Source organism: Nothoprocta perdicaria, unplaced genomic scaffold, assembly GCF_003342845.1.
Source record: "Nothoprocta perdicaria isolate Ctin4 unplaced genomic scaffold, notPer1 scaffold_243, whole genome shotgun sequence".
Lineage (NCBI taxonomy): Eukaryota > Metazoa > Chordata > Aves > Tinamiformes > Tinamidae > Nothoprocta > Nothoprocta perdicaria.
Genome location: NW_020455470.1, coordinates 244,481 through 271,809, shown reverse-complemented (window position 1 = coordinate 271,809; position 27,329 = coordinate 244,481). Strand labels below are relative to the sequence as shown.

Below are 27,329 nucleotides of genomic sequence, written 5' to 3'. Positions count from 1 at the left end.
CATCTTTTAAAATAGACCCTAGGATGTCCAAGTGAAGGACAGGCTCAGTGTTGTAGGCTTGGACTTGTGTTTCGTTTAAAGGCCTTGGAGTCCGGGGATGGCGCACGCTGCGTCACATGCTGTGGCCCCTGCTTCTGTGCGCAAGGAAGAGTTCATTTTCTAAACCTCAGGACCCTTGGCCTCTTAGTATGCCTGAACTCTCATTCAGATTTAATTGCTGCTAATTTGGAGCAGAGGAGGGATGCCTAAATGAAATGTCATGATCTTAACAGGGCTTTCTGCCATCTGAGTGAATATGAAGGGAAGAAGTACAGAGATAAGCGCCAAGTAATTTGCTGTTCTGGAGTTTACAGAATATTCAAGGTTGGAAGAGACCTCTAGAGATCATCTAGTCTAACCTTCCTGCTCAAGCAGGAAAATGGTTTATCAACCATTTTCTACAATTATCTTATATTTGGGACACTTTACCTCGGCATGTTATAGAAGTAGGATATGCAGATCTTGAGGAATTCTTTACACCAGGAAGAAATCATGTATTTTTTTTAATTCACCACTTCATTTTGAAATAATTAATTTTGAAATCTTAAACAGTGACATGATATGAGATTTCCAATGAAATAATACCAAAAAAATGTAAAGTAAATTGTTAAATAATGAATTTTCACATTAAAGAAAGAAGATGTCATTTCAAATAACGATATCTAAGGCTTGAATTGACCTGGAAAAGTATAGTCTTTGTAAGTGAGAAAACATAGAGTTTTTTTAACCTGTGTTTTTTTTTTACCGGCTTTAATGACTGTTTAGGTAATGCGTGTTGGATTAGAACGAAGGTAAATATGCATTGCCAGCACAAACACCTGCTGCCGTGAGTTACTCTAATCTGTAGGCGCTAAAAATGCCATCTCACAGTAAAAAAAGGGTTTAAAAAACAGGGGAGGGGGAAACACAACAAGAATAGCTGTAGAGCTGCGTTTTGCAGAGGCAGATTGTGCAAAACAAGGATTTAAGTGTAATACTTTATTTTTTTTCCTGAAACTCAAGCTCTTGACGTTTGTGTTTGATGGTTGGAGCACTGTGGGAGTCTGCTCCTCAGTCTATAGGTCTGATCATCATCTGAACTGCTTTCAAGGAGTAGGAGCCTCCCCGGTACTCGGCCCAAAAGATGCCGTCCTGGTACTTGCTCCTGTAGTGGCCGCCTCTGTACCACACGCCGTTGAGGTTGGAGTGGGCGCACGCGTTGTACCACCAGCCGCCCTTGTGGAAGTGGGCGCAGTTCCCTGCGGAGCGGAAGGAGACAGGTCAGCTGCAGCCTGGGAGCTGCGAGACGATGCCCGCTGCTCCCTGCGCTTCCCAGAGCCAAGTCTGAAGCGCTCGGGAGCCTGTTGTGCTCGCGCCAGTTGCTGCTTTACCTAAACCACGTGTCCTGCACTAACCATTGCCCGGCGCCGAGGTTATTAACACATGTGCCTGGTGTTCCTGTTGTGCTGCATGAAGGCTAAGGGGGCGATGCTGGCGTTCAAGGAGCTTAGGTTATGTCCCGCTCAGAAATAATTAGCTGGCCCTCCTGTCACTTAATGCAGCCCCAAGTAGCACTTGGGGCAACACAACTCTGCAAAGACTAAAGTTGAGTAATTTGGGTCAGAATATTCTTTTTAGATGATTTCCCTAGTAAGGAGGAGGGAACAAAAGGAAAGATCTGCCCCTTTTTCAGGTATTGGTGCATAACAGAGGCTGCACATGACGGAAACTCCTCTCATGTTGTTCAGGAGACTTGTTCAGTTGTGGCCATAGCGCCTGGGAATGTGCTTGGACCTCAGTCACATGCAAGTTGTAAGGACGGAATTTAAATGTAAAGTTTGCTCAAGTGCGTTTGCTTGAGGAATTTGAATAGAATTGGAATTTCTGAGCAGTGCAGGGGCTTGAAGGGGGCTGCTTCAGTGAGACTTTCATTGTTACCTGCTTAAAGCAACTTCCTATCGAATTTGTATCAGAATTTCTCTAGTTTGCATATATTTTTTTGTTAAGGGTGGTACCTCTTTGCGTGCCTGCTGCATGTACTTCCCCCTACACGTAGCTCCCTTACCTGTATACATATCCCTGTCTCTGTCCAGTGTTGTGAATTGCTTTCCGTTGTGCCATATCATGGAGTCGCCGGCGTTTCCCTGGTACGTGCCCAGGCGCAGCCGGTAGAACTCGCTCTCGGGCTCCAGGCGGAAGCTGCTGTACTCGGCATAGACCTTCTTGTTGCTCCAGTCTTCCAGCTCAATCAGTAGCCTGTAGTTGTCCTGGTTGGTAAGCATGTAAATGTTTTCCAGTCCCAGCCAGTACTCTCCATCGATGTTTCCGAATCCTTTCTGCGTGCGGGAACGTAAGAATGCAGAGCTAGTTTAGTCTGTCTTGCTCATCAAACCAATCATCAGCAGGAATGTTACAAAACAAGGGCACTTGGGTACTGCACGTCTTTTATGATGATTGCTTTGTGCATTTAAATGCTTCTGCTGCTCGTAGCTGCTCACTCCATTGATCTGCTGGCAGTACGAGGTACTGCCAGAATCGGTAAGGGCAGCAGAAGTAGCTTGGCCTATTTTGTTGAGATGTCCTCTCCTTTTGAAAGCAGAGCGAAGAGGGGAGCTAACACAGTATTTTGTGTAGTACACCAAGGGGGATCTGTGAGAATATGAGAGCAAGTAAAGGTGGTGTCCCTGTTTGAGCAGATGGTTGGACTAGATGATCTCCAGAGGTCCCTTCCAACCGTAACCATTCTGTGATGGCTTAGGGTGGAGAAGGACATACAGATTAACAAACTTGTGTTCAAACAAAATAGCTTTTTGTTGCCTTTTGTATCCCAAATGATGGTGCTTTTTACTATAAACTTAATCAGGCAACTTGTCTGTAGCCCTCGCTAGTTTCACTAGAAATCAAATTTGAAGGCATTTTTCCTGTGGGATCGTGAGCTTTCAGTATGATGACTGTGAGTGTTATTTTACACCTACTGCCTCTTATCCCTGAGGAAAACTACTTGTCTGTGTGTGGAGTTCCAGCCAAGTGGGAATTCACATCACTGAACGTAGCTATTGGGTAACCATTGGGATCTCGGGGATCGCGGGCCCCTGGCCGCTGACCGTGCGGGCGCTGCAGCTGACGCCGTGCCCTGCAGGATGGCTCTGCACAGGAGTCTCTCCCGCCCGCAGTGCAGAAACAGCCGGCCTCCCAGCTCAAGCTGCAGCTCCGCGAGCAGCTCTGGCCGACGTGGGATCGCGCTGCTGCCAAAAATGGTAGCGCTGCCTCAGTGCTGCCTTCCTGCTGGCTGCGGGCGCGATGGCAGCGCCTGCGCGCAGCAGCTCCGCAGAGAGGAGGAACGCGGGCACCGGCCACCCCTGCTGCTGCCGACACCGTCCTCGCTCGGCTTTCTGCTCCCTGCCTCGCATGTAATCGCTCCAAAGCAACGTGCAGTCACTGCCTGAGACGCTCTGCCTGCGCCGTTTGTTACCAGCAAGTCAGGAAAGCCCTATAGGCAACTTAAACATTCGCGTAACTGGGAGCATGTGAGGAGTCCCACTGAAATTCAGACTCCAGAGTTGACCTGTGCAAAGCAGAGCTGAGCTCAGAATACACACACAGGAATGTTCTACCAGCCCTGGATCTTGAGAAGGTTTCAAAGTTAATTCTAAAGGTGGAGGGGGCAGTACTTTAATTCATAGTGAAGAAGCTGAAGCTGAGGCCCTGGGTCCTGCAAAACTGTTGATGGAGCTGTTAACTTCTCTGCTGGCGGAGCCTGCCTAGGGGAGACAAGGCGGCTTCCCGAGCACTGCACTGGAGCTCTCTGTCTTAAAGAAATCACGTGCTTAATTAGGTCTTTGTAATAAGCAACCTCCCAGGCACTCTCTAGAATAACATCTCTGCACAGTCATGTTGTGCATTGCAGTACAGAGTGTTTCAGAGCACAAGTTAGTCAATGAAAGCAATGCATCTGAGTGTGGTATGCTTGCCTCTAGGGGAATGCAGTTCTTGCTGATGGTATCTCCAAATTGTTGGACTTAAGCAACTAACCCTTTATTTCCAACACTTCAGCATTTATGATGCAGTTTACACATTTGCAGTGACCGACTGCTCTGGAAATATTATTTCCGCCCCCGCCCCCCTCCTTGAGTGCAGTTGATAATTGCAGCCACACCGAAACAGCTGGTTTTCTGAATCCCCAGATTTACCTTGTAACTGTCCCAGTTCCTGAAAAAGTTGACAGATCCGTCTGTTCTCTTCTGAATAACTGCCCATCCTCCAGGGTCCAAGCTGTTCTCGCACCATAACTGCATCGGTTCATTGCTATTTTCAGGTTTGATCATATAAATCCCGCTGTTGGAGTACCCAGCTTCTTTGGCTTGTTGACAGTCTTTGAATGGACCTTTTTGAAAAGAGGCACTGTGAGCTGTCAGGCTTGGCTACGCGGTGAAGTATGTTCTGTGTGCTCTGTGTGAAGTATGTTCTGTGTGTTCCTCAAAGTGGTGAGCAGTGTTCTGCGTGTCAGTGAAACCCTTGGAGGTAATGGGAAGCCAATAGCAAGGTTAAAACCACTGTGGAAAACAATATAAAGTTGTGTTCTTAGATTAATTGCACACATATACAGTAAAAATTTATCTGTATCTCTTCCATGTATCAGCTGGGGTTTTAACTTCATCCACCCTGTCAAAGGTGCATGCTCTGACTTTTGATATTCAAAAGATGCCTTGCAAATCTCATTGGCTTTTCATCTGTACGGCTTAAAAAGGTTTCATGTGAAAGTGCTTCATTATCCTGCTGCATTCTTTTAAAATTAGCTGAAGTTTAAAGTGATAATTAAAAAATGAAGGGGGAAAAAAGGCCCAGTCCTCCACACATCTGAATACACATACAGTTTTCTGTGTATGTTCACAGTTTCTCACAGTTTCTCTAGGAAATATTTACTGTCAAATCTATAGATGAGAGAATTTAGTGAAATAAGAAGTGATAGTGAAATACATCACTTAATACAAGTGATAAATAGTGAAATATAAGTGATTAAGTGATAAATAGTGAAAATGGTGAAATATATCACTGACCACGTCAGTGGGGCCTACCTCACTGGTAGTGAGGTAGTGACTCACCAGAGTCGCTGCCTCGGTGGTGGCCAGTGCCAGGACAAGGGGCAATGGGGACAAGCTGAACCCCAGGCAGCTCCATCTGCGTGTGGGGAAGAACTTGCTTGGTGTGAGGGTGCCCGAGCCCTGGCCCAGGCTGCCCAGGGAGGCTGGGGAGCCTCCTTCTCTGGAGATCTCCCCAACCCGCCTGGATGTGACCGGGTGCCCCCTGCTCTGGCTGTCCCTGCTGGAGCAGGGCGTTGGACTGGATCATCTCTAGGGTCCATTCCAACCTCAATGATTCTGTGATTCTCTGAAGGTATGTGCTGCTTAAGATATTTGTGCTGCTTAATTTCTTTGCCTTCAGGCACTCCCCCATTTCCCGGGTCAGCTGGTTAACCACATATAGGAATTTTTGTAAGTTTTATGCACTGTCCTGGTGTGGCACTTGGAGGAACTGTGGAGAAGGTTCTTGTGATCAGCTCCTAGGGCCCTCTTGCCTCCTTGCAGGAAGGACAATCCTGTTTTAGACCATGGGAACCCTGGCTGTGCCAATTGCCTCTGTTTACACAAGAGCATCTCGTCCCTCTTTAAGAAACACGTGACTTATGCACTTCTCAGATCTTTGCTTTGCTCTGTCAGCATTTCAAATTGCTGTTTTTTCCTACCTTTTGTGACAGATTTTACACCAGCTGCCATGACTTCTGCTGATTTTAAGCAGCATCATAGAGCAGTTATTTAGTAATGAAGAGCAGGGTTTGTTCTAATGACTTATTAGAGAGGGATGCCCTGAGTATATTTGAAAATAAAACTACAGATCTGAAAGTCATTACCTAGTATCTAACATATTTAAAGGCTGATTTTTCTCAAACTTGCTTGAAAGTGTAGAGAAAACTACACAGGCAAAGCTGATGTGCAAAGATCATAATCACAGCTGTGATTCTTCCTTTAATTAAAGTAGGGCTCAAGCGAAAGTGGCCCTCCCCGCTCACTGAGGCTCAATGAGAATCAAATTGATAGTTGCGGAGTTTTTTGTGGTTTGAAGTGGTAGATGCCAGTTGCACTGAATCTGTGGCAAATCCTACCGAGATCTTATCTTAGAGTGAAAACCGCCGGCGCGCCGAGGGTGCCTGCGCGGGCTGGCTGTGCCGGTGCCGCGGCACTCGGCCTGACGTCCCTAAGCGCCCCATGTCCTGGGATCCACAGGCAAAATTAACCCTGGCTCCGCAGCAAAGTGATACGGGAGCTTCGCTGTGAGAGCTTTTGCCATTGCTCGCAGTGAAAATTCCCATGTTCCGGAGCTCATACGCTGAATACGTAGGTCTTAGGCTCAGTCTGGGCTTGCTTCTCTCTCATTCCCTTTTCATATACTGCCCAAAGCAATTTTGGATTTGTGTAACTAAAAACACTGTAAATATGTAAGGCAATAATGACATTAGAAGTGAAAGTAGAAAAGTGTCCCTTTTTTTTAATTTGAGTTGAATACTGAGATTGGCTCAGTATATCTGCTCTGTATTATTTCACATGCTGTCAGCTGCAAGAGGAATTGCAGCTTTGCTTCTACATGAGACCCAAGCAGTTGTTGGAGTGAGTTTTATTTTTTCTACAAGTAGTTTTTGAGACAGACAAAATTGTACTAGTCTGTTTATATAATGGACTTAGGTCACTGCTAAAACTCAACTGGCATTAAGGTCACAGGATGTAACTTGTCTGGTTTTTTTTGATTCTTAGTTTGTGCTTAAGAGAAGTTGGGATTTGTTGGGTTTCCTTATTCTGTAGTCATAAAAAAAAATACAAAGGAAATTCCTTGCTGCCTGTAGTGGTTTTAAGTTCAAGGCATAAGAACGAAAGCACTTTTGATTTTTGTTTGTGGGAACGTTGGGGTAAGTGGGCACTCTGGCTAGTGGAAAAAATAATGTATGAACTGTAATTTTGCTCTTCAAGCTGCAGTTAGGTACGTGCCTAACGTGGTGCTCTGCTCTGTGTGGTGTGTACACACGGTATTGTCAGAATTGCTGCAGAGGGGGATTCTTGGGTGGAATTTTCAAGTAGCCCCTTTTACCTGCAGTTACATTTTGCAGTATAGTGCAACTTGGGTTTGGATGCCTTGCCTGTTATTTTGGAGATTATGGTTTTCCCATTCACAGGAATGCGTTTTTCTCAACTTTGAGTAACTTCTACTTTTATGCAATTTATACAAAATCCATTTCCTAGAAAAAGATGTCCCTGTTTTCCCCCGTATCGTGCATTATACTTCCAACCTACACTCCTAAGATGCACATTGACCCTTTTGTAAACTTCTGGACATGCAAGTTTTTATAAAGTAAAATTTCTTCAGAAGCAGTAGGGGAAATTCCTTGAATTGCTGATCTAGTTTTTGTTCTGTCATACTCGAGTCTTTGACAATCCTATTGCTAATAGGGACTATTTGATTTTCCTTTGTCTTACTTCACATCTTTATAAGTAGTATCTTTTAACTGGAAATTTCATTTTTCATTCACACAGACCATTTTGCTTCTGTACTCCATTAAGGATGTTTATCGTAGTTTAAGACCTCAGAGATAACTGGGCATTGCCTTATGATTTATGATAAATTGTGTTTGTTTTTAATGATTGATGCTCTACCAGCAGCAGTAATTCTCAACCCTCATTTCCCAAAGTCACTGCAAGGAACATTTAAACTTCCAATTCAGGACTTAAATATTAATGAAGGAAACTGAATATTGTTAAAAATGCCTGCAATTTCTATGTGTTTCTTTGCAAGTATGGATACAAAATGAGAACTTTAAGCAGTGGGGAGCAAAACCTGTGGTGGATGCTGTAGAGGAAAATATTTAGTGCTGTTGCCTCACTGTATATACAAACATATATGAAGAGAAGAAAAGAAGCATTTTAAACAAAACTCGGAATTATTGTTTAGAATTTGGCTGTCTGAGCAGACATTAACGTAATGCTTTTATTTTTAGCAGTTTGCTTCTCTTGTGATGTATGACTGAAATTCTCAGGACATCTGGCATTTTAGTTGGGCTTGTGCCCGAATTTTTCGCGGATGCTGACTAAAAATAATTGCTCTTTCCATCAGCAAGTGTTTGCTTGTAGCACTGTAGAGCAGTCACAATTGCATCGTCTTCTCAGGAACTGAGATGACTTTCTGACTGTGACTAAAACAATTCGAAAAATAAAAGGCATTTGCTATGTGATCTAACAAAAGCAGGAGAAGAAATGGCTACTTGAAAAGTATAAGAAAAATACGGTAAATCTAAGGATTCAGAAAAACACGCCAGAATTCTGTCAAACTTGAGAATGCTGAATGTGTTTGGGAATTCTGTCAGGGAGCTGAGTTTGGAAAGAATCTTATTTACGGTATTAACTTTTTCTGCTAATAGCAAATTACTGAGAATGTAATTAACTCATTAAACTTCAAATTTGGGTGCATTTTCTTGTATGAGTAATTCCGTAACAGTAGATCCTTTGCTCTCTTGAGTATTTCAATCAAACAAATAACTAAAAACGAATCTCCTTGCATCAGTCATCATGGTGTTGCTGGGTTTAGGCCTCTATTTTAAAACAGTTTAGAGTAATTTTATAATTACAACAGGAATTACTTCTGACAAACATACTTGTGTAGCTGTGAATGACAGCTATTTAGAATTATTTCAGGAATTATTTCAGGTATTTAATACAAATTAGCTTCTTCTACCTTCCCGGTTGCCAAACACCATAACATGTAGCTAATAGGCATCTTTAAAGGAACAGTGCTAAGAAGACAGGTAAAACAGTGTTCATCCCCCAACTCCAACTCAGCTGTTGATGTTGTTAGCATATAAAAAAAGACTTGTGAATGAAAGTTAAATACTTTAGGTTTGTGGGGTTTTTTTTTTTTTTTTTTTGAGGATCAGCTATTTCCTCAAATCCCATACAATGATAGCGTGAGAATGAGACTCTTTGGGAAGCTTAAATCTGATGTTTTCTTTGGGGAAGTAGGGGAATAAAACAGCCGTTGGGGAGGGGTCGAGCTGTGCCTGCTGCTTGCTCGTGTTCAGTTGCACAGTCGAGACAGGTCCTCTCTGAAACGAGGAATCTCAGCTTAGGCAAGTAGCAGTGCGGGGTAACTCACCTTCGTTAATCAAAGCCAGCGGGGGGAGCCGGACGGGGCTCTTGGTGGGCGAGGTGGCTGGCTCTGGCGGCGGGCGCGCGTCCCTGTCGCGGGGGTAGCCGGGGTCGCGCTGTATCTCGTTGCCCCCCGGCAGCACGGGCGGGTAGGGCTGCCCGCTGGGGATGTGCTGCGGCACCACGCGCACGAGCGGCGGCGCGCCGGGGCCGTCGTGCCGCGAGAAGAGCCGCAGGCACTGCTCCTCCAGCTGCGAGATGGTCACCGACTGGTTGTTCACCACGTCCGTCAGCGCCGCGTACTTCACCTCCAGCTCCTTGTATCTTGTCGCTATCTTCAGCATTTCGGTGGTAACGTTGAGGACTTTGTTCTCCAGCTGGGAGAGCTCCAGGGAGTTATCGCGCTTCCGAATTATCTCGTGCAAGAGTTGCATGTAGAGTTGCGTGACCCGGGAGTTCATGTTGCGGCTTTCTTTCCTCAGCAATTTTACTTCGTTGACAATGTTTCCATCCACGTCCACCACCAGCTGCAATATGTCAATCTCCCGCTTCTGCTTGGACAGCACATCCTTCAGGTTCTCTATGTCCATTCTTGTGACTTCATCTTTTCTGTTGCCGGTACCCGGCCCGTTGGTGTTCACGCAGATGGGCCCCGTGATTTTTTGCTCTGGGACCAAGAAGGTGTAGCCACATTTCTTGCCTTCCCCTCCAGCGCCTGCCGAGCGGGGGTGTCTCCGCTGGGACGCTCTGAGCTTCGCGCGTCCCCTGCAGCGCCCGCTCGCCAGCAGCAGCAAGAGCAGCACCCCCAGAGTCCACCCGCACAGCTGCATCTTCGAGCAGGACGAGGAGGCTGTTGAGCAGAGAGAAGACAAAATGTTTAATTCAGATTAACTCATGATATGAATTGCTGTTCTGAAGGAAAGGACTCGCACCTGCGCTGTAACTAAGACTCGGCTGCCTCATCTGGCAGGATTTGCCGTGCAGGGTCCATGGGGACAAGTGCTCGGAGCCTGTTGCAGGGGCTTAGTTTCCATCAGATGACATTTCAAAGAACAGCTTTCTGTTTGGAGCAGCAAGCCCCCAAAATTTCTTGGTTATATTAGAGAATTTATAATGAAGACACTTGCAGAAACAATTGTGTGTTATGTTTTCATTATAAATTTGACTCCTTAGATATGTAGGCTATGCAAACTAAAACAAATAGCATCATCAAAAACAATTGGTTTAGGATTTTTTTTAATATTGGACTGTTGAAGATATGTAGATTTGTATGAAAACATTGAAGCATTGTTTTTGGCACAACTAATTCCATAATTTTTGTCTAGTTTCAAACATTTTGAGTAACGCTTAGGCAGTGCTCTGTTGGAAATTTATTACATTATCAATCTTTTTTGCCTGAATCATGGTAAAAAATGGGGAACAGGACTGTATGATTCTCAGCCTGACAAAGAGGAGCTCAGTTAATTGGACTTAAATCTGGACTTCAATTTCTACATGTCCTGTAAATTATTTTTCAGTATTTTATGTGTGCTGTTTTCATGTGCGGAGAAGGCAACTTCATGACATGATAGGGATGAAACTAGTGGGGGACGAGTATTCCACTCTCTCTGTTTTCAGTCTGCAACAGCTTCTTAGTATCCCCAGTATAACCTATGTGGGTAACCTATGCATCTCTGGTAGCTGCTACTGAAGATCCAGTACTGTTGTTGAAATACGGAATGGCCGGGGGGAAAAACAGCACGTTCAGCATTTTGCTTTAACACAGAAGCTGAGCATTTCAAAACCATCAATGAGGCAAAGCAGCCCTCTGCCTATTCTGCTGCGCTCTGCTTTCTGCATTTCTTTCAATGAATTCTGTGTGTTTGCTTTGAATTTTTGTGCTTATGTGTTAGGAGGGGCCGTAGGTGCTGTGGGAAGAGGTGGCCGAGGTGCTGGGCGCGCTTCACCGACGAGCGGGCTTCGTCTGAGGAGCAGTCTGTAGCTGTGCGAGCTGTCGTGGCTTTGCAGCAAGCACGCGCTGCCCCTTCCCGTGGTCGCTTCTCCCTCCTGTTCCTGAAGAGGGCTGTTGCACACATCCTGGCATGCTGCTCTTTCATTGCGTCTGCAGAAGGAACTTGAGTGCTATTCATGTCAGCACAGAAAACCTCATAATGGTTATAGCCAAAATATGCCAGCTTGGGGGCAGGGCTTCAATGCCATTTTAAGCTGAATACCATTTCTTTTTTCTCCCTTTTTTTTTCTTTTCATACTGATCCTCATACAAAAAAAATCTGTTTCAAAAGTTACTCTTGACTTTTTACTTTAGAAAAGTGCTATTAGTAGTAAGCTACAAAATTCTCCTTAAGAGCCAAGTAAAGCTTTCGTATTTTGAACTTTCATTGAAAAACTATTATAGCGTGAGGTGTAATATCCAAAAAAAGTGGCATATTTTAGCGATCTAAACAGAAAGCTATTTGTTCCTTGTTGAAATACCGTGACTCTCAGGTCAGGATGTAAAATGTGGAGCCCCACAGCAGAGCCCAGAAAATCCGTTCTTTCCGAGCTGACAAAGGCCCCTTCTGCCCGGTGGTCTCAAAGCTCAGTGCATATCTTCATCCAGAGCATTTACTAAAGGACTGTGGTCAAATGGTAAATACTGAGTGCCCTCTGCACGGGCCTGCGCTTCCAGATGCGTGCAGGAGGAAGAGAAAGGGCCAGATTTCTTGAGCAAGAATAAATGATACCACTGAGAATAAAGATGCTTCCATGGCATCCATAAATTATGGTATCACATAATGTGCCCTCTTGTTATGCAGATTTTCATTTTCTTTTAAAGTTTGTCTTAGCAAATAAAATCAACAAAATTATCCAATAAATTCTTCCATCTTTACTCAGAATGAATATAGACCTTTTCTGTATTTTTTTTTTAAAAACTTTAAACAGTGTCTATAACATTGGAGCTTTTACTGGAGTGGAGACAGTCCTACAACAGGAGAAGTGTTCATGTAGATTTTTTGATGATACAGTATCTGTGCACTCTATGAATTACTTTGCCCTATATAAGTAAGTCTTTTATCCAGCACAAGTCACTCTGCTATTGATAAAATAACAGTATTACTTACATTTGTATTGAGTAGGAACCAGGAATAATAGATTTGGTTTTCTTGGGCAGGTGTATAATGTACTGAGCCACAGTATTTTACTCCTGATATTAACAGGAATCTTCTGATATTAATGGGAATGCCATTCATTTTAGAAAATGAAATCTAAAAATGTTCAAGCGCTTTTGAAGTCTCTATTGAAAGTGTGTCACTCTTAAGCTCAAAGTCTTGTAAAGGTTGCCACACTAAGTGTTCTGGAAATACAGGAAAACGTCTTCACATGTCTCAGTTTTTTGGAACTCATTATGTTTATGTGCAGCATTTTAACAAGCATTACAACAGACTGGGGTGTTTGCATTTAGAGATGTGTTACTTAAGTGCCCCAGAATTCCCTATGAGACAGGTATGGAAGACACTGAGCAGTGGCAGTTTGCTGCAAGAAGTTTGCCTCGTTCACTGGTGTATAAATTTTAAAAATTGACCAAATAGAGTATGTTATGAGCAACAAATTAAAATTTGTAAAGCAGGACTGAAAATAGTAGTGCAAAAGTGCAAATTAAGCTGCAGAATTTCTATGCTGAGACCAAAATTCATGTGAAACTTTCTCTCATGCTTCAGATTTTTCCTTGGGGAACAGCTTAACATTAATAATCTATTGTTTATTTAAGATTATCACTTCAAAATTTGAACTTGTATTAGAAGGCAGCAAAGTAGAAAGAGTTAAATTCTTGCACAGAGACTTCTTTAGTGTTATTGACTCAGCTGTTTTTTTTGGGGAGAGATTTAGGAATTGTTCTAAGTAGTGCTAAGCAAAAGCTTGGCTAGCAGTGACTAAGTAGAGCCTGGTGGCTAAAGCACAGAGGAGATTTCAAATGATATTTTTCTTTTTTTTCCCTATTTAGTTAGGTTATTCCCTATAATATGGAAACAAGCACAAAAGGATAGGGTTTTTGTTTTCGTTTCAGACACTTAAGAGCTTGGAAAGTATCAGTTTTCCGTCTGTTAAGACTGCCTTGTTGCTTTTTTATTTGATAACTACTTAATTTTAATTAAGCTTGCTTACTTATAACAGTTTGTCTCTCTTTCCTTACTGTCACCCTTTGTTTCTCTTTTTTTTTGCCAGAGTTTTGTGAGAGTTTAATACAAATATGTAACTCCCATTGTTTTCAATTTATTTACTGTGGCGTTCTTTCAAAGATGAAGGGCAAACAGCAGAAAAGTGCTTTAACTTTGGGGGGTTTTCTCTCTGTGCTTTTGTATTGTGGCTTTTTAAAAGCTTTGTGTCTTTTTGGCTCACAACTGGATCCCTCCCTCTCGCTGCTGCCCCCAAAGCACTGTAACAAAAACTTTATGTTCCACTTAGCACACTGATGCTTTGTATGCTGCACTTCGTGTTTATGAAGCACGTTGATTGTTTGGCTTGTAAACCACTTCAACCCAAAATTCGCTGTGAACACTCATTGTTTTAGCTTTCGTCTTTATGAATCTGCTTAGGAACACGCTGCTGCTGAATGAAGGTGCCGTTCACTTCCCTCACATTCCCCAAAGTGCTGAATGAAGGGGTTAGTGTCTGTTTCAATAGTTTGGAGAGGGCTGAATTATTTTCTGACCCAGTGTGTGATTATAGGTTGGTTTTTCCAAAGTAGCTCAAGGCTGCTTTTGAAGATTTTAATCTTAGAAATCCCTATTTAAAAAAAAAAAAAAACCAAAAAAAAAAAAAAAAAACTTTTACTTGCAGAGAGATACACCAATTAACTGCTTAAAGAGGTGCATGGATTTACTTGGGATTTTTTTAGTGGTTTTGAGGAGGTATCCGTTTTCGGGCTCTAGTAATGCTAGGTCTGTGCTCTGAGCAGAACCTTGGCGTCCCTGAAGTCGAGAGGAATTTGGAGTTTTGCTTCGTGGTGGGGTCACGATTTCCCCTTATAGTCTCTCCAGCCCCGTAACGCGCTCAGCAAAGAATCTGGCAGTGTTCATTTTCTGTGATTGTACATAGCACAAAGCCATGCGAGTTCTGCAGCTGAACAACTATGACTTGTTCGTCTTTATGAGTGAAGTGAGTTAGTTTCTGCTGCTACACCAGTCCTCTGAGGCTCTTCCCAAGTTCCCCAAGTCTAGCAAGCACCCCAAGAACAAGCCTTATATTTTTATCTGTCAAATAGCTGTGGGGCTGGGGCTGCACGCGGATGTATGCATGTGATGGAGATAAATGGATAAAGCTCGCAAGTAAGAATGACTTTAAAACTCACCAAGAAGAAACGGTCCCGCGGCTGTTTCGCTGCTGGGGCGGGTGGAAGTGCAGAGGCCAACTTGCCGCTGCGTCGTGGGCTCGCCGGCGGCGCGGGCTGCTAGTGGGCAGCCGCGGTGGCCAGCGGCTCTGCTCGCTGCCGGTCAGATGCAGGCTGCCGTGGGGCGCCGGGCTCCTCCATGTGCTGGCGGGACGCAGCGCTGCGCCCGCCCGCCGGGCTCTACCCCAGCGCGGGGGCCGCGGCGAGGCCCTGCTGCGCGCCCGGCCCGGCTTCCACACGCATCCCCGCGGCGCAGGCAGGATTTTAAGCGGCCGCAGGCGCCGCCGGCCCGCGCGCTCGGCCCGATGATGTCAGCGCAGCCGCGAGGCTCCTCCTTCGGGCCCTCTCCAGGGGCAGGAGGCGGCGGGAACAAGGCAGCCTGTGTGCCCAGTGTGGGGAGGGCGCCCGCGGCAGCGGCCTCTGCCCCGCGGCAGCGCGCCGTTCCCAGCCGAGCCTTACCCCCGTGGTGCCCGGCGATGCCTTCCGAGCTGGTACAGTGCGGGCTTCCCTCGGGAGAAAGGATCTTTCAGGCTGCTGCTTTCCCGTTTGTGTGGCTGGGAATGGAGGGGTGTACAGCAGGGAGAACGGCGCGTTTGGAGGCTCGGGGACCGCTGGGCTCAGCGTCGCCGTCGGTTCCTGACGTTTGCTCAGTAAGAACGAGCCGCGGTTGTTAAACTCCTAGCGCCGCCGACGCACGTGGAAGGCGTTAAAACCACACGGGATGGCTTTGGTAGTATCGGGCCGTTCAAGAACATCTGATCAGCGTTAGCAGTAGCCCAAGTCGCAGAGATTCCCCCCTAAAGGGAATGCAGCGCAGTGCTGTTAGCTCGGTCAGGCCTCAGCCACCGCGGGAGCACACCCGTTTTGTTTTCCTGCGTCTTTCCCGTTCCTTTACGTAGGAGACGCCCGTTACATTTGGGAGAGTTACCTTCGTGGTCTCCTAACATTAGCTTAGATTTGGTAAAAAAGAGTGAAATAATGCACTTCAGAGAACAGCCGCCTACAAAAGATCCAAAACTCACTACTCTTAAAGAATTTCTTGGGAAGGATAACCCTACAAATACGTTAATTTATAAAATAAAGTATAATATTGTAGGAGCTTATTCACAATGAATTGCAGTATAAATAGTAAGCATGATTTACTTCTCCCTATGGAAGATGGACATTTCAGTGGCCATTTGGACATTGACTAGCAAAGCTGGGCTCAAGGCAGCTTCTGCAGCTGCTTCAGATAGCACTAAAATATAAATGTGAATAATGTGTTTCTGGTTTCTTCTTCTGTTCTATAATAAACTACTAGCAGCATGCAAGATTGAAAAATGTAGTAGTATATCAGGTCATGTGTAATACCTTTCTATTCACGTTTTTTTGTGCCACCTTTCGACCACAAGTATTTTAATTTGTTTCTGTGTGTGTGCGCACACGCACATGAACGTGTTGACTTTGGAGCGATGCCCAGAGTTTCAGCTTCAAGAACCTCCGTGGCTTGGTGCTGTACAAACACAACGGCTGTTCTAGGGAGGTTGTTCTAGGGGGGTTGTATCAATTCTCTTCCACCTGTAAAGCCAAATTTCTTGTTATGACTCTGGTTATACAAGCCTTACGTCAGAAAAATATAAATAGTTTTAGAAATTCCAGATTAGTTCAATAGTGGCTTCTTGAAAATATCATTGGAGTTTGGGTATTTTAACAGTTGTGTAAGACTTTCGTATTGTGGAGGTGAAAGGAGAAGAGCTTTTCCTTTGTAATGATAAATTTGGTTGAGAGATGCTTCATTTATTTGATACAAGAAATGATCAGACTTTATGGGTAAATTTTCAAAGTGGATAAAATTCAAATCAAAATAAGCAGATTATTTACAGCAATAATATGAAAGGGCAAGGATGTTCCTCTCTTTTTTTGCATATGACCAAAGAACTGGCAAAATAGTAAGACTACAGAGGTGTGAGGGAAAGAAATAGGTAGAAGACTTGAAAAGCTAAATCTAAGCCCATGGGATTTGAGTGGTTAAATTTAATATGAACTTCAGAAGTGATACCACATTTCAGTCTAAGTTCACTTTTTGCATGGATATAATTTTCCATGTCAGCACAAACAGAGTTTTTTCTCAGTTTCTATTCCCATTGGAAGGTTAGAAATAAAGTCTTTCTTCTGTAGTTTGTTTCTCTTTTTAAAATGTGGTGAGTTGGAGTGATAGCAACTGCGTAAATTTATTAGTAATTTTGCTCCTGTATTCTAGAGTTTTGTTTATTTGTCTAGGGAATGATGAAATGGTAGACCAACAAAAGATCAGGAGTTACGAGCAGTTGCATATATGCTCGTAATTGCTTTCAGATTTAGAAGCAGTGGTGCTGCTTCTAAAGACAAAGTCTGATTGTACGTGCCTGGTAGGATGCATGGAAAGAAAGAGTCTCCACCTCCTGTTCTGTTTTGTTGTATTCAGAACAAAAGGTTGTGCTCAAAAAAATCTATATGGACTCATAATATGGCACTTCTAAATACAGCCAAGACAAGGCTAACAAAACTGAGGGTCGAATGACTCAAATCAAGTGCCTGACAGGGCTGGTGGACTTTCCTGTAAATCCAAGCATAGTTTGTACTTCTTTTTGGAAGTTAAGAGGTTCTTGGAGATCCTATCGAGATTATTTTCCAAATACCTGAACATGACACAGCGAGTCTATACTGTTACCAGTCTCTACTGTACATTAGCCAAGGAGGGCAAAAATTGCACAAAATACCTTGTTTGCTTTTGTGGTAAATGTGAGACACTAAATAAAGGAGTTTTTCATTCTGATCTTTTTCAGGTATTTATCTCTCAGACTTGACATATATTGATTCTGCATACCCATCAACCGGAAGCATTCTAGAAAGTGAGCAAAGAACAAATTTAATGAATAACATACTTCGAATTATCTCAGATTTGCAACAGTCCTGTGAATATGGTAAGCTAGCATCTTAATTTTACAGTATTAAATAGAGTAACCTTCAGAGTATTAATATTTGCCTTCTGTAGCCTTATCTGAATAAGGTCTGTCCCGTTTGTAGTGTCTGGACCACCCCTTCCACCCAAAGGTCTAAAGCATTATTCTGGCACTGTATATATGTGATATATGTCCACATCTCACGTGGAAAAGGATGGTTCTCTATAAATGCAATCTAGAAAATAATGTGTTCGCCTGTGAGTGGAACAGCCATAATGGATGTCATCTCTTCTCTAGATATTCCTCTGTTGCCTCATGTCCAAAAGTATCTGAACTCAGTTCAGTACATAGAAGAGCTGCAGAAGTTTGTAGAAGATGACAATTACAAGTAAGTATGGAATGCTGCAACCCTCTGTAATTCTTTAGCAGAAGTGGCTGTTATAACAACAAAGCTCATCGCTTTGTTTCTCCTTGCAGCAAGAGCTTGTGTGTCTCAGATTATTTTAGCAAGTGATCCGGGCGCGGGAGGCGCTCAGGGTGCCCTGGCCTGGGCCCGCGCGCTCCGGGCGCCGCTCGCCTTCCGGCCGCCAGTGCTGCTCAGTGGGCTGTGTGGGAAGCTGCCTCCCAACGGGGCGAGGGAGCACCCTGAAGGAGCCGATTGTCTTCGTGAAAACAATAACGTGTAAAGGGCAGCCTGCCCCTCGGTAGCCCTAGGGTAGCCCTAATGAGAATTGAGAGATGGCAGCAAATAGGCACCCTTCAGTTTGTGTCAAAGGGCACTTAACAAGGGCTCGAGCTGCCGGCTTCTCAACCAGGCTCAGTCTTCCAGGGCGGTTGGTTGTCCTCTGGAGGAGCGTTTGTCCCTAGTGTGTAGGCACTGAGCGTTAGCTTTCCACTCCAGCGTTCAGTAGCCTGCTTTTAAAAGTACTCTGTACTTAACTGGGAATAAAGCTGCATGGTTAAGTATTACAAGCAAAAAATGCTGCTGAACCGCAGTGTCTGGTTCTCCATAGGACATAGTCTTCATGAATCCTATAAACTCCTTTCCCCCTTCACTAGCTGGGAATCAACAGCAGTGGGAGTTGCGTTGCTGAGGAGCCACCTCGCCCTGCACAGCCCCGGTTCTGAGCTGCAAATGCATGTTACAGTTGTGTGTAACACAGTGGCAGGATTACTGTTGAAGTCTGATTTTGCACTTATGAGTAATGCATCCCCTAGACTGAGATATGTATTTTGAAAAAACATTGTTACCACAAGAAAACAGATTTTTGTCTTGTATTTATGAAAATCCTGAAGTTGGAAAAACATCACTATGGCTTCAATTTCTGTTTTGTCTTGCTCAAGGATCTTATTTAAGAAAATTAAACTTTAAAGCTGTCATGAATCTGCACACAATTGTCTCCAAATGAGAGAGGAGCTGTCAGATTTTAAGCTTTTTCTTCTAGAAGTTAAAGAGGTGCTTTAACCAGCACTTGCTGGTTTAAAAGCTTTTACAAAGTTCTGCAGACGGAGCTAGGAGGACACACTTGGTCTCTTTTGGAGGTACCCAGTGAGCAGTCCACTCCCTTTGCGACACCAGTGGAGGTAGCATTGAAAAGTGCTGAACTATTTTAGAAAAAGCTTAAGTCATTAAGTAAAGCATAAATCACCAGTCGAGGTGATTGTATTTTCCAAAACCCCAAAGAAGGATTTTGTTTTCCTAGAATAGTAATGGCTTGCCCATGCTTTTATTACCTTGCAGAAAAGTTCACAATAAAAGCTACGGTGTGTAAATATTTTTGCCAAGGTGGTGGACAGTTTGGGTGCAAGTTTTGCAAGTTTTGTGCTATCTTCATAACGTTTCTTGCACTTACAGAAACAGGAAGCCTTCAATTGTAAATTAAAAAAAAACATTAAAAATGTAAAAACGTACTTTTGTATACATTTTCACATAAAGTAATTTTATTGCTTCTTCAATGCAGGCTTTCCTTAAAGATAGAACCAGGGACCAGCACCCCACATTCTGCTGCTTCCAGAGAAGATTTAGTAGGTAAATGCTTAATAACTGTGAGAACTTTAGCTGGTCAAATACTTTATTTTTGAGTTTTGGACAGAGAAGATATTTGCTTGAGGATAGTGAAGAAGTGGGAAGTGTAGGCACTATATATTGATAATAAAAATTCTGAAGCTGATCTCTAAGATCTTTTCAAGGAATTAGATCAGCTTTTCAGGTTCCTGTGTTATATTGTTGCACTAGCTTGGCAGCATCTTTTAGAGAGAAGAGTTATTAAATACTCCAGTTTGTCTGTCTAGGCAAAACAGCTTCATCTAAACCTTGGAAAAATAACCTCCCAAGGAGGTACACTATTTTTGATCTATATATGAAGTGGTTGAACATAGATGTTTCAAAATGTAAAGATCAATAGGATGTGGTTACTATCAATGTGACTACTGCAGTCAATTGGAGGATATTTTATCCTGTGCACAAGGAACCAAATACTCTTTTTTTTTCTAAATATCATTATGCTTAGAGCTGGGAGTTTTAAGGTTTTATGGTATCTCTTGCAATTTAAGAAGTTATCTTTGCAGCTTGCCCAGTTTTCTTAGAAGTAGCTCAGATTTTACTGCCTCATGGTCTTAGAATTGCTCTCTGTTTTGTTCCCAGGCCCTGAAGTCGGAGCCTCTCCACAAAGCGGACGGAAAAATGTTGCAGCTGAAGCAGCCTTGTTGCCACCAACACCCCCATCACCCAGGAACTTGATACCCCATGGGCATAGGAAGTGTCATAGTCTGGGATACAAGTCAGCATTTTATTTAATCTGAAAATCTTAATTTTTGTGATGCAAATTATGTATCATCTTGCTATATAAAAGCATTGCCTTGAATAGTATTGTTTATATACAGTATTTCACATAAAGTCCAGTTTATGGGAAGATATCAAGCTCAGAATATAACGGGAGCTTTCCAAATGAAGACAAATAGTCAAAGTAGTCTGTGTGGCTATTGTGACAACAAGTGTAGGTCACAAAACACCAGATGTTCTGGGTTCATGTTTCTAGTATGAGCTGTGGTTTCTTATCTTTTATAAAGCTGTATTTTATAAAGCTTTTTATAAAAAGATGTCTTTTTATAAAGTCTTTTTTTAAATAAAATAGATATAATATATAAATATTGATATATTTATATTCATTTATTAATATAATTATAATAAATTTTTGACATTTAATATTTAAATATTCTTAATATTTATTTAATATGTTTATTTAATGTTATATGATTTATAAAGTCTTTTTTTATAAAAGCTGTCTATTTATAAGGTCTTTTATAAAGCTGCTCTTCCTAAAATTTTTCCCGTTGATCTCTTCAATTCAGGATTTAAGAAAAAGCTGCCTCCTTCACATAATTCATGAGTGCTGCTGATGTGATGCGGTTACCTAAGGGGCAGTTTCTTTGTTTCTATTTTTACTGTTCATTTGATAAAACTATTAATAGCTAAATTCCAGTGTAACTCATTCAAAGTAAAACAGTCATTTTGCTGGCATTGTCATAGTGATAGTAGTAGATGTAGGTTATTACATGAGTTTGTAAAATAATTTTTTTAGTTCCTTTTTCTAACTAGATACAATTCTAATATTTTGATCATCATCTCATCAGCTCTTTTGTTGCTTTTCCAAAATGCAAGATTGTAGATGTTTTGTAATTCAACTCTTACCATTTTATAAACAGGAATGAAAGTGTAAAGTTCAATCATGTCAGCGTTAAGGCAGGTGTAACCAAAAAATCATTTTAAGTCCTGGTTTTCTCCTTGCTCCCAGAGTGCTGTCCAGTTTTGATATTAACAGCTCACAGGAAATATGGTTTGTACACCATTGCTTATGGTGCAAACCGTGTTTTTGTTTGGGGTTTAGAACATGCTACACGGTATCTTTCAGGATGTTAAAGCATCGACTTTTGAAAGGCATCAAAAATAACACGATTTTATCCTTACTTGTTTCTAGTTTCATACACAAAATGAATACGGCCGAATTTAAAAGTGCAACATTCCCCAATGCAGGACCAAGGCACCTACTGGATGACAGTGTCATGGAACCTCATGCCCCTTCCAGAGGGCAGGCCGAAAGCTCCACCCTCTCCAGTGGGATTTCAATAGGTAGGAACTGTAAATATAATTGGGCAGCAAATGAGTTTTAAATTGAGATATTTATACTTTATATGTGTACATATATCAATGATAGTGTTCAAAAATACCATTTTAGAGCAAACTTGGGGGATATAGGTATGAAAAGGCAAGGGTGGGCTCAGAGCTGTTCTAAAGGCAGAGCTGTTTTGGTTCTTTTTGATCCTTTCTTACTGAAGGATCTGATACAGTCTGGCTTAAAATCACATGTCAAATAACGAGTCTTGTAGGAAGACCTTGCAGGATGATCGTATATAGTGCTGTATCTTTGTGATGCTTTCTAAATCGTGAGAGCTTGCCAATTTTTTGTTTTGTTTGTGTTTGTCAGCCTCGTGTCAGACTTGCCTTTGCTGTTAACAGGTAGTTAAGAACATTAATTTACTTTAGTGAAATCATTTACAGGCATGTTTACAAAGATTCCTCTTTTTGTTTTCCACTGATGGACACGCTGGGTTCGGATACATGTGGACAAAGGCACTTCCATTTGCATTTCTTCAGTTAGTTCTGTGGCAAATACTCTTAATCTCTGATAGAGATGAGTTACAGCATCACTAGACTTGAGATTGATGACTGGATGAAATTATCTTCTATATATTAGCAAACGGAGTGGTTAGTTTAGCTGCCTGCTTCTCCTTGCAAACCATAAGCATGTATATGAGTGATGGATATGTTATGGTACTAAGTTTGATCCATTCTCACAGTAGTGCACAGCATACTGCTTTTTTTCTGACAGTATAATTTATCTTTTAAATACTAAGAATACACTAAAATTTGCATTGAATGATCCCTAAAGAAACATCAATGCAGAAACTCTTTAGGATATGGGATCACTTGAAAATAGGCTCCTGTAACAAGGTAACCATAGTCAAATATCCCTGTCAGATGCTTTTCTTAATTTCAGGGACTTGAGGCTGCTTATAGGCTTTCCACTCATGTTGCAAAAACCTGTAACTCTCAGGAAAAAAAATGTAGGATATCTGAGGATATAATTCATCCCGTTCTTAGCTGCATGACTAAAAAGACTTTGTATGACTTACAGCCTTAAACTTCACTTGATTTCTATTGGCTGCACAGAGATTTTTGAAAGCTAACTCAGATGAGTACCTCCAAAAGTGTTTCTCTTTTGTGTGGGCAATTCAGAATTCTCCCTGCTTTTAGTAAATTTGCAGTAAAAGCTCACTGAGAGCCCTCTGTTGGCTTGCCCCCAGTAAGTCTACAACTGCAAGATATTCTTGTTCCGTGGTCCCTTTGTTCTGATGGGCTCGCTGTGTGCTTCCCCTTCCTAAATCTGCACAGTTCTCTTCACACTTCTGCCAAGTGTACTTGCACATATTTGCACCTGGTTACCACCTAACATAAAAGTAGAAGAAATTAAGATGATTATTAGGTCATGATTCTGCTTAGACATTACATGAAATGTCTTTTATTCGTAAGATCTTTTTTTTAGGAGTACAGCATTTTCTAATACTTTCTAATTTGCTTATACTCTTCCTGTATTCTTTCATTGAGCTGTACCTTGTAAAGCATCTGTGCAGCAATGTCCAGCTTGCCTCTGTTAGTATCTACCGGCATTTTCACCTTTCCTTATGCTTTGGCTCAGTTATGGGACTGAAGTTCATTTGTGAAGCTGAGTCTGTATACAGTAATTAGTTGTTTGGACAATTCTATAGGGAAAGGGATGGTACAGAATATCTCCCTGTTTTCTTATGTTGCTGCTGTGGTGGTTGTTCTCCTCTTAACTTTGCATGCGGTATGCTAGGCAGATTATTCTGCTGAAGAGCTTTCTCTAAGATTTTGGTCTAATACCTATTAAATATTACACATGTAAAACTATGACTGCACAGGTTCAGCCTGGCATCAAGAATTTAGTTTTAGACACTCAAAAAAATGTAAAGGAAACACACATTGTTCTTAACCGTTTTGGGTGCAGATTCAATTCTGACTTCAGAGTGTTTTCTTTTATAGACTATTCAACTGTAGACTTTCAACGAGATAAATGAAGGTCTTGAGAAACTAAGGCCCTTGAGCATTTGCTTGAGTCTTTAATAGAATCAGAAAAAAATGCTGTAGATGCAATGAAAGGTATTTTAAATGCAGACAAATTAATTGAAGTCCCTTTAAGAGCAGCACATTTCCCAATCTAACTGGCATAAAAAGCTTACAAGAAAATCAGCATTTCAATGAATTGCTCTATTAAGTCACCGTCTCAAAGTACGTGAATTCTACAAAGGATTCTATTTCTCTTTTAGTAAGTGAAGTCAAGGTGTGGTGTATCCGTGTGCTTACAGGTTTTTGGCAGGCTCTGCAGCGGGGCAGGGCTCCGCACAGCCAACGTTTGTTTGATTCCTTGCCCTGTACAACTGGGCTCGGGTGGTGAGGACGCCGAGTCGTCAGCCGTCTGCTTGGGAAGATCAAAGGGCTCACAGGGTTGCATGCAAAGGGAAGGCTTTTTAATCCTGTTTAAATGTGCCGTAAATTTTTGCTATTTAACTTTCCTGCTATTGCAAACTACTTATTCATGGCAGACTAAATTCAAGAAGCATTTAACACCTTAGGCTGAAAAAGACGTATGAAAATGGATAAATTTGAGGCTCTATACAGGAGCTGTAGGATTCTCTTCCTTTCTCGATCTTTTTATTAGCCCCTTTATTAAAGGGCCTATTCTGATGTGTGATCTGGGCACCTGTTCTGACCCTTATCTCTGTCCCATCTTGACCCAGTTATGCACTTCTGGTTTATGTGACTCATGAGCTGCCAGTGCTGTTCATGTGTGGTGATTCTCGGGCAGCTTAATCTTTGAGCCCTTTGCCAGTCGTTACCCCATGGTTTTTCTGCTAGCAAGCCAAACTTGACCTCATTGAAACTTCATTGTGCAGTAGCTAAATGCGGTGGCTAATGTGTCTGTGGGGATAGCAGTGGACTCGACAGGGCAGAACGTATCTTGTAGGAGATGGGGTCTGTCCCGCTGACCTCAGCAGGGCTGTGCTCTACCAACAGATGATCTGGTCTGCTGACCGTGTTGGGGGCTTCAACGATAGAATTTTGAGTTTACTGGCTCGGTGAGCAGTTAGTGTCTAGAGCTCTGGAAACACTGTGTAGCTGGAGCCAAAAGAGGTCGGTTGCACAGCGGGGAAAGAATTTTTGGTCTGAATAGTTTTAAAACATTTTGGGTTGGTTTGTTTATGTTAACACCTGTTGAACTTTGGGGACTAGCGTGTGGATGAAGGCAGCCTGTGTTAAGCGTTCCACGGCCCCGGGCTCTGCGCAGCGGGTGGATGCTGTGCCTGGAGCCGGGGAAAGGAGCGTGCCGGCGGGGGACATTCCCACACCGCGCCGCTGGCAGCCTGGGCCGCGCTCTTTGGGTGGCTGCAGCCCAGGCTGCCGTCTGTGCTCGGCTGCACATGCCAGACACAGCTGCACAGCTAGAGACCCGCATTACAAAACCCTGCAAGCTCTCAGAAGATCTGCACCGTAATTCCTGAAAACCACTTTTGCCAGTTGACCCTGTTTCTGAGACAGGAAAAAGCCTTTCTGTTAGATAGTAGTAGAGAACAATACAATTCCAATTTCTCATCAGGCTGTACAAATGATCCTGTGAAGTGATTCTAAAGAAAACCAAGAAGACTATCTTGTGCTAAGTGGTTTGTAATGAAAAACTGAAAGTTTTATAAAAGATAACTTAGTTGAAAGGATTTAAACTACCTAGGATGTGTTATTAAGTTTACCCTGAAGACCTGCTTGAGGTTGTCAAGGGAAAAAACAAATATTGAGTACATACTTGAGAAGAATTTAAGAAGGTGATATATTTTTTAAAGTACTGAATGAATGAAACATTTCCAGTTGAGGTCCTGGTCAAATAGTGTACTTAACGTTTAAGCAGAAATTGGCTAGGCACCTAACTTCTGCTAAGTTAAAAGCAGTTTCTTTCACTTCTGTTTTGTTTTGGACGGAGGGAGGTAATGTATAATTTTTGCCTTTTTTAGGAAAGGTGGTTTTTGTCTGTGCATCAGAACTTTTGTTGTGGAAGTCTTTTGGAAATGTTTAGAACCTAAAAAATCCTATAGTTATTTATAGATATTAAAGAAACATAGGAGGCTTCAAACACTAGAAATCAACGATTTCCATGTTTCTGTTACAGACTTTGAAAAACTATAGGTTTCAAAACATCCAGCTGTGATCTGGGTAGGAGTAAATTTGTAAGGGGAATTTTGAAAAAAAAGTCAGATATTTAAAATATGTATGTGTGTATATATCATTTTTCCATAATTAAATGCTAATTTTCAAACTGAAAATATTTGCTATAAATATTACTGTAAATGTAATTTGTTATTTGCTGAGCTGACACTTGGTAGTGGCTAACAAATTACTTGCACTTGTATTAGATGATTTCATGAAGTATGAAAGGAGAAGCTCTTGTGAGCTGATGTAATAAATAAGAATCAAATTATGGAAGATATCAATATTTTAGGAATTTGTTGTGCATTTAGTCTTAAATATTCTGAAAGGCAACTGATTTAATAGAACTAGCTAGTTTGATCATGAAATAAAGAATTGTCTATTCTGATCTTTAAGGTAGCAGTGATGGTTCGGAACTTAGTGAAGAGACATCCTGGCCAGCATTTGAAAGGTAAGAAGAGCTGTCACTCAAAGCAGGCTCTTTTGTTATCTAACATTCTTTTTTTTTTTTTTTTTTAATCTTGGAATTAGGAATTAGCTTTGAATTTCTCAGTCTTGGAGAAATTATGCTTTATTTTAGTGATCTGTGAATCTTCTGTATGTAAGAATTTGAGAACCAATATTGCTTAAACCATATTAAGATCACATACTAAGTTCTGGTTTCTGGGAGGGAGCTTTTGCTCACTAGCAGTTAGCAGGGCATTCTGTACTTGGGCGCATGTTCGTGGCTCAAGTTCTTCTAAGCAGACGAGCCAGAATATCACTAAACCCTGGTCTGCTCTTATATATTTGCATATCTACTATTCACATGACCAGTGTTCTCCATTTTCACTCCCACAAGATGTTACTGCCACTCTTGCTCCCTTCATTCTTGTCACTAAGATCACCACTCGTTGTATTTTAATGTCATTAAGGTTCTGTTGGGTAAGAAGAAAGAGCATTTCATGTAAGCAGAGAAAGAAAATAGGGTCAGAAAGGAAATTCATATCTTGTGTGTGTCATCTTTGATGCAGCTTGCAGTGTTAGAAGGGATTTCTTCTTGCTCTTCTTTCCCATTTGCATTACAGAATTAGTCTAGCCCAGGTTATTTCCTGGACCCCCAGAAGTTATATGGGAAAGCCTTAGACAAGGTAATGAACTGAAGGCTTCCATACCTCAAGAAACATCGGAAACTTGAATTGTAGTAAACTTCAGACTTAAGCTTGTGTTTTTGGAGAGTAGTAGTGTTCTCCAGAATTATTTGGATGGACTCCTGAAATAAAGCAGGGATTTTTTTCATCTCTCGTATAATGAGAACTGGCTGACCTAGACTGCCCAGGAGTTGGAAGGTTTGGTCAGTGTCAAGCATAAGTCTCAAGTTTCCTTCTCCTCTAAATTCCACTTGCCTTCAGTATTTCTCTTTCCTAAGAGCCCTCTGGGAGCTCCATTTGAGGTTGCCTGTTTTCTGAGGACAGGCTCTCCCATCAGCTTCCCAGGAGAGGGATTGAATTCTTGAGAAATGTTCA

The 27,329-nt window shown here is 42.2% G+C and overlaps 2 protein-coding genes across 4 annotated transcripts in view; one reads left to right on the top strand and one right to left on the bottom strand.

The window, feature by feature from the left end:
* RALGPS2 (Ral GEF with PH domain and SH3 binding motif 2) overlaps nucleotides 1-27,329 on the top strand; it is a 91,452-nt gene that overhangs the window by 47,808 nt on the left and 16,315 nt on the right. For all 3 annotated transcript variants that reach the window (XM_026039822.1, XM_026039824.1, XM_026039823.1), the window contains 6 exons: nucleotides 17,376-17,513; nucleotides 17,790-17,880; nucleotides 19,454-19,521; nucleotides 20,137-20,272; nucleotides 21,470-21,621; nucleotides 26,221-26,275. In XM_026039822.1, the coding sequence (XP_025895607.1) occupies nucleotides 17,376-17,513; nucleotides 17,790-17,880; nucleotides 19,454-19,521; nucleotides 20,137-20,272; nucleotides 21,470-21,621; nucleotides 26,221-26,275 (640 nt within the window). The remainder of the gene's footprint in view (nucleotides 1-17,375; nucleotides 17,514-17,789; nucleotides 17,881-19,453; nucleotides 19,522-20,136; nucleotides 20,273-21,469; nucleotides 21,622-26,220; nucleotides 26,276-27,329) is intronic.
* Nucleotides 633-14,652, bottom strand: ANGPTL1 (angiopoietin like 1). The gene is made up of 5 exons (XM_026039825.1): nucleotides 14,533-14,652; nucleotides 9,211-10,053; nucleotides 4,209-4,402; nucleotides 2,084-2,354; nucleotides 633-1,277 (listed from the first exon to the last, which is right to left on the bottom strand). The coding sequence occupies exons 2-5, from the start codon at nucleotides 10,031-10,033 to the stop codon at nucleotides 1,090-1,092; spliced, it is 1,476 nt and encodes a 491-aa protein (XP_025895610.1). The 5' UTR covers nucleotides 10,034-10,053; nucleotides 14,533-14,652; the 3' UTR covers nucleotides 633-1,089.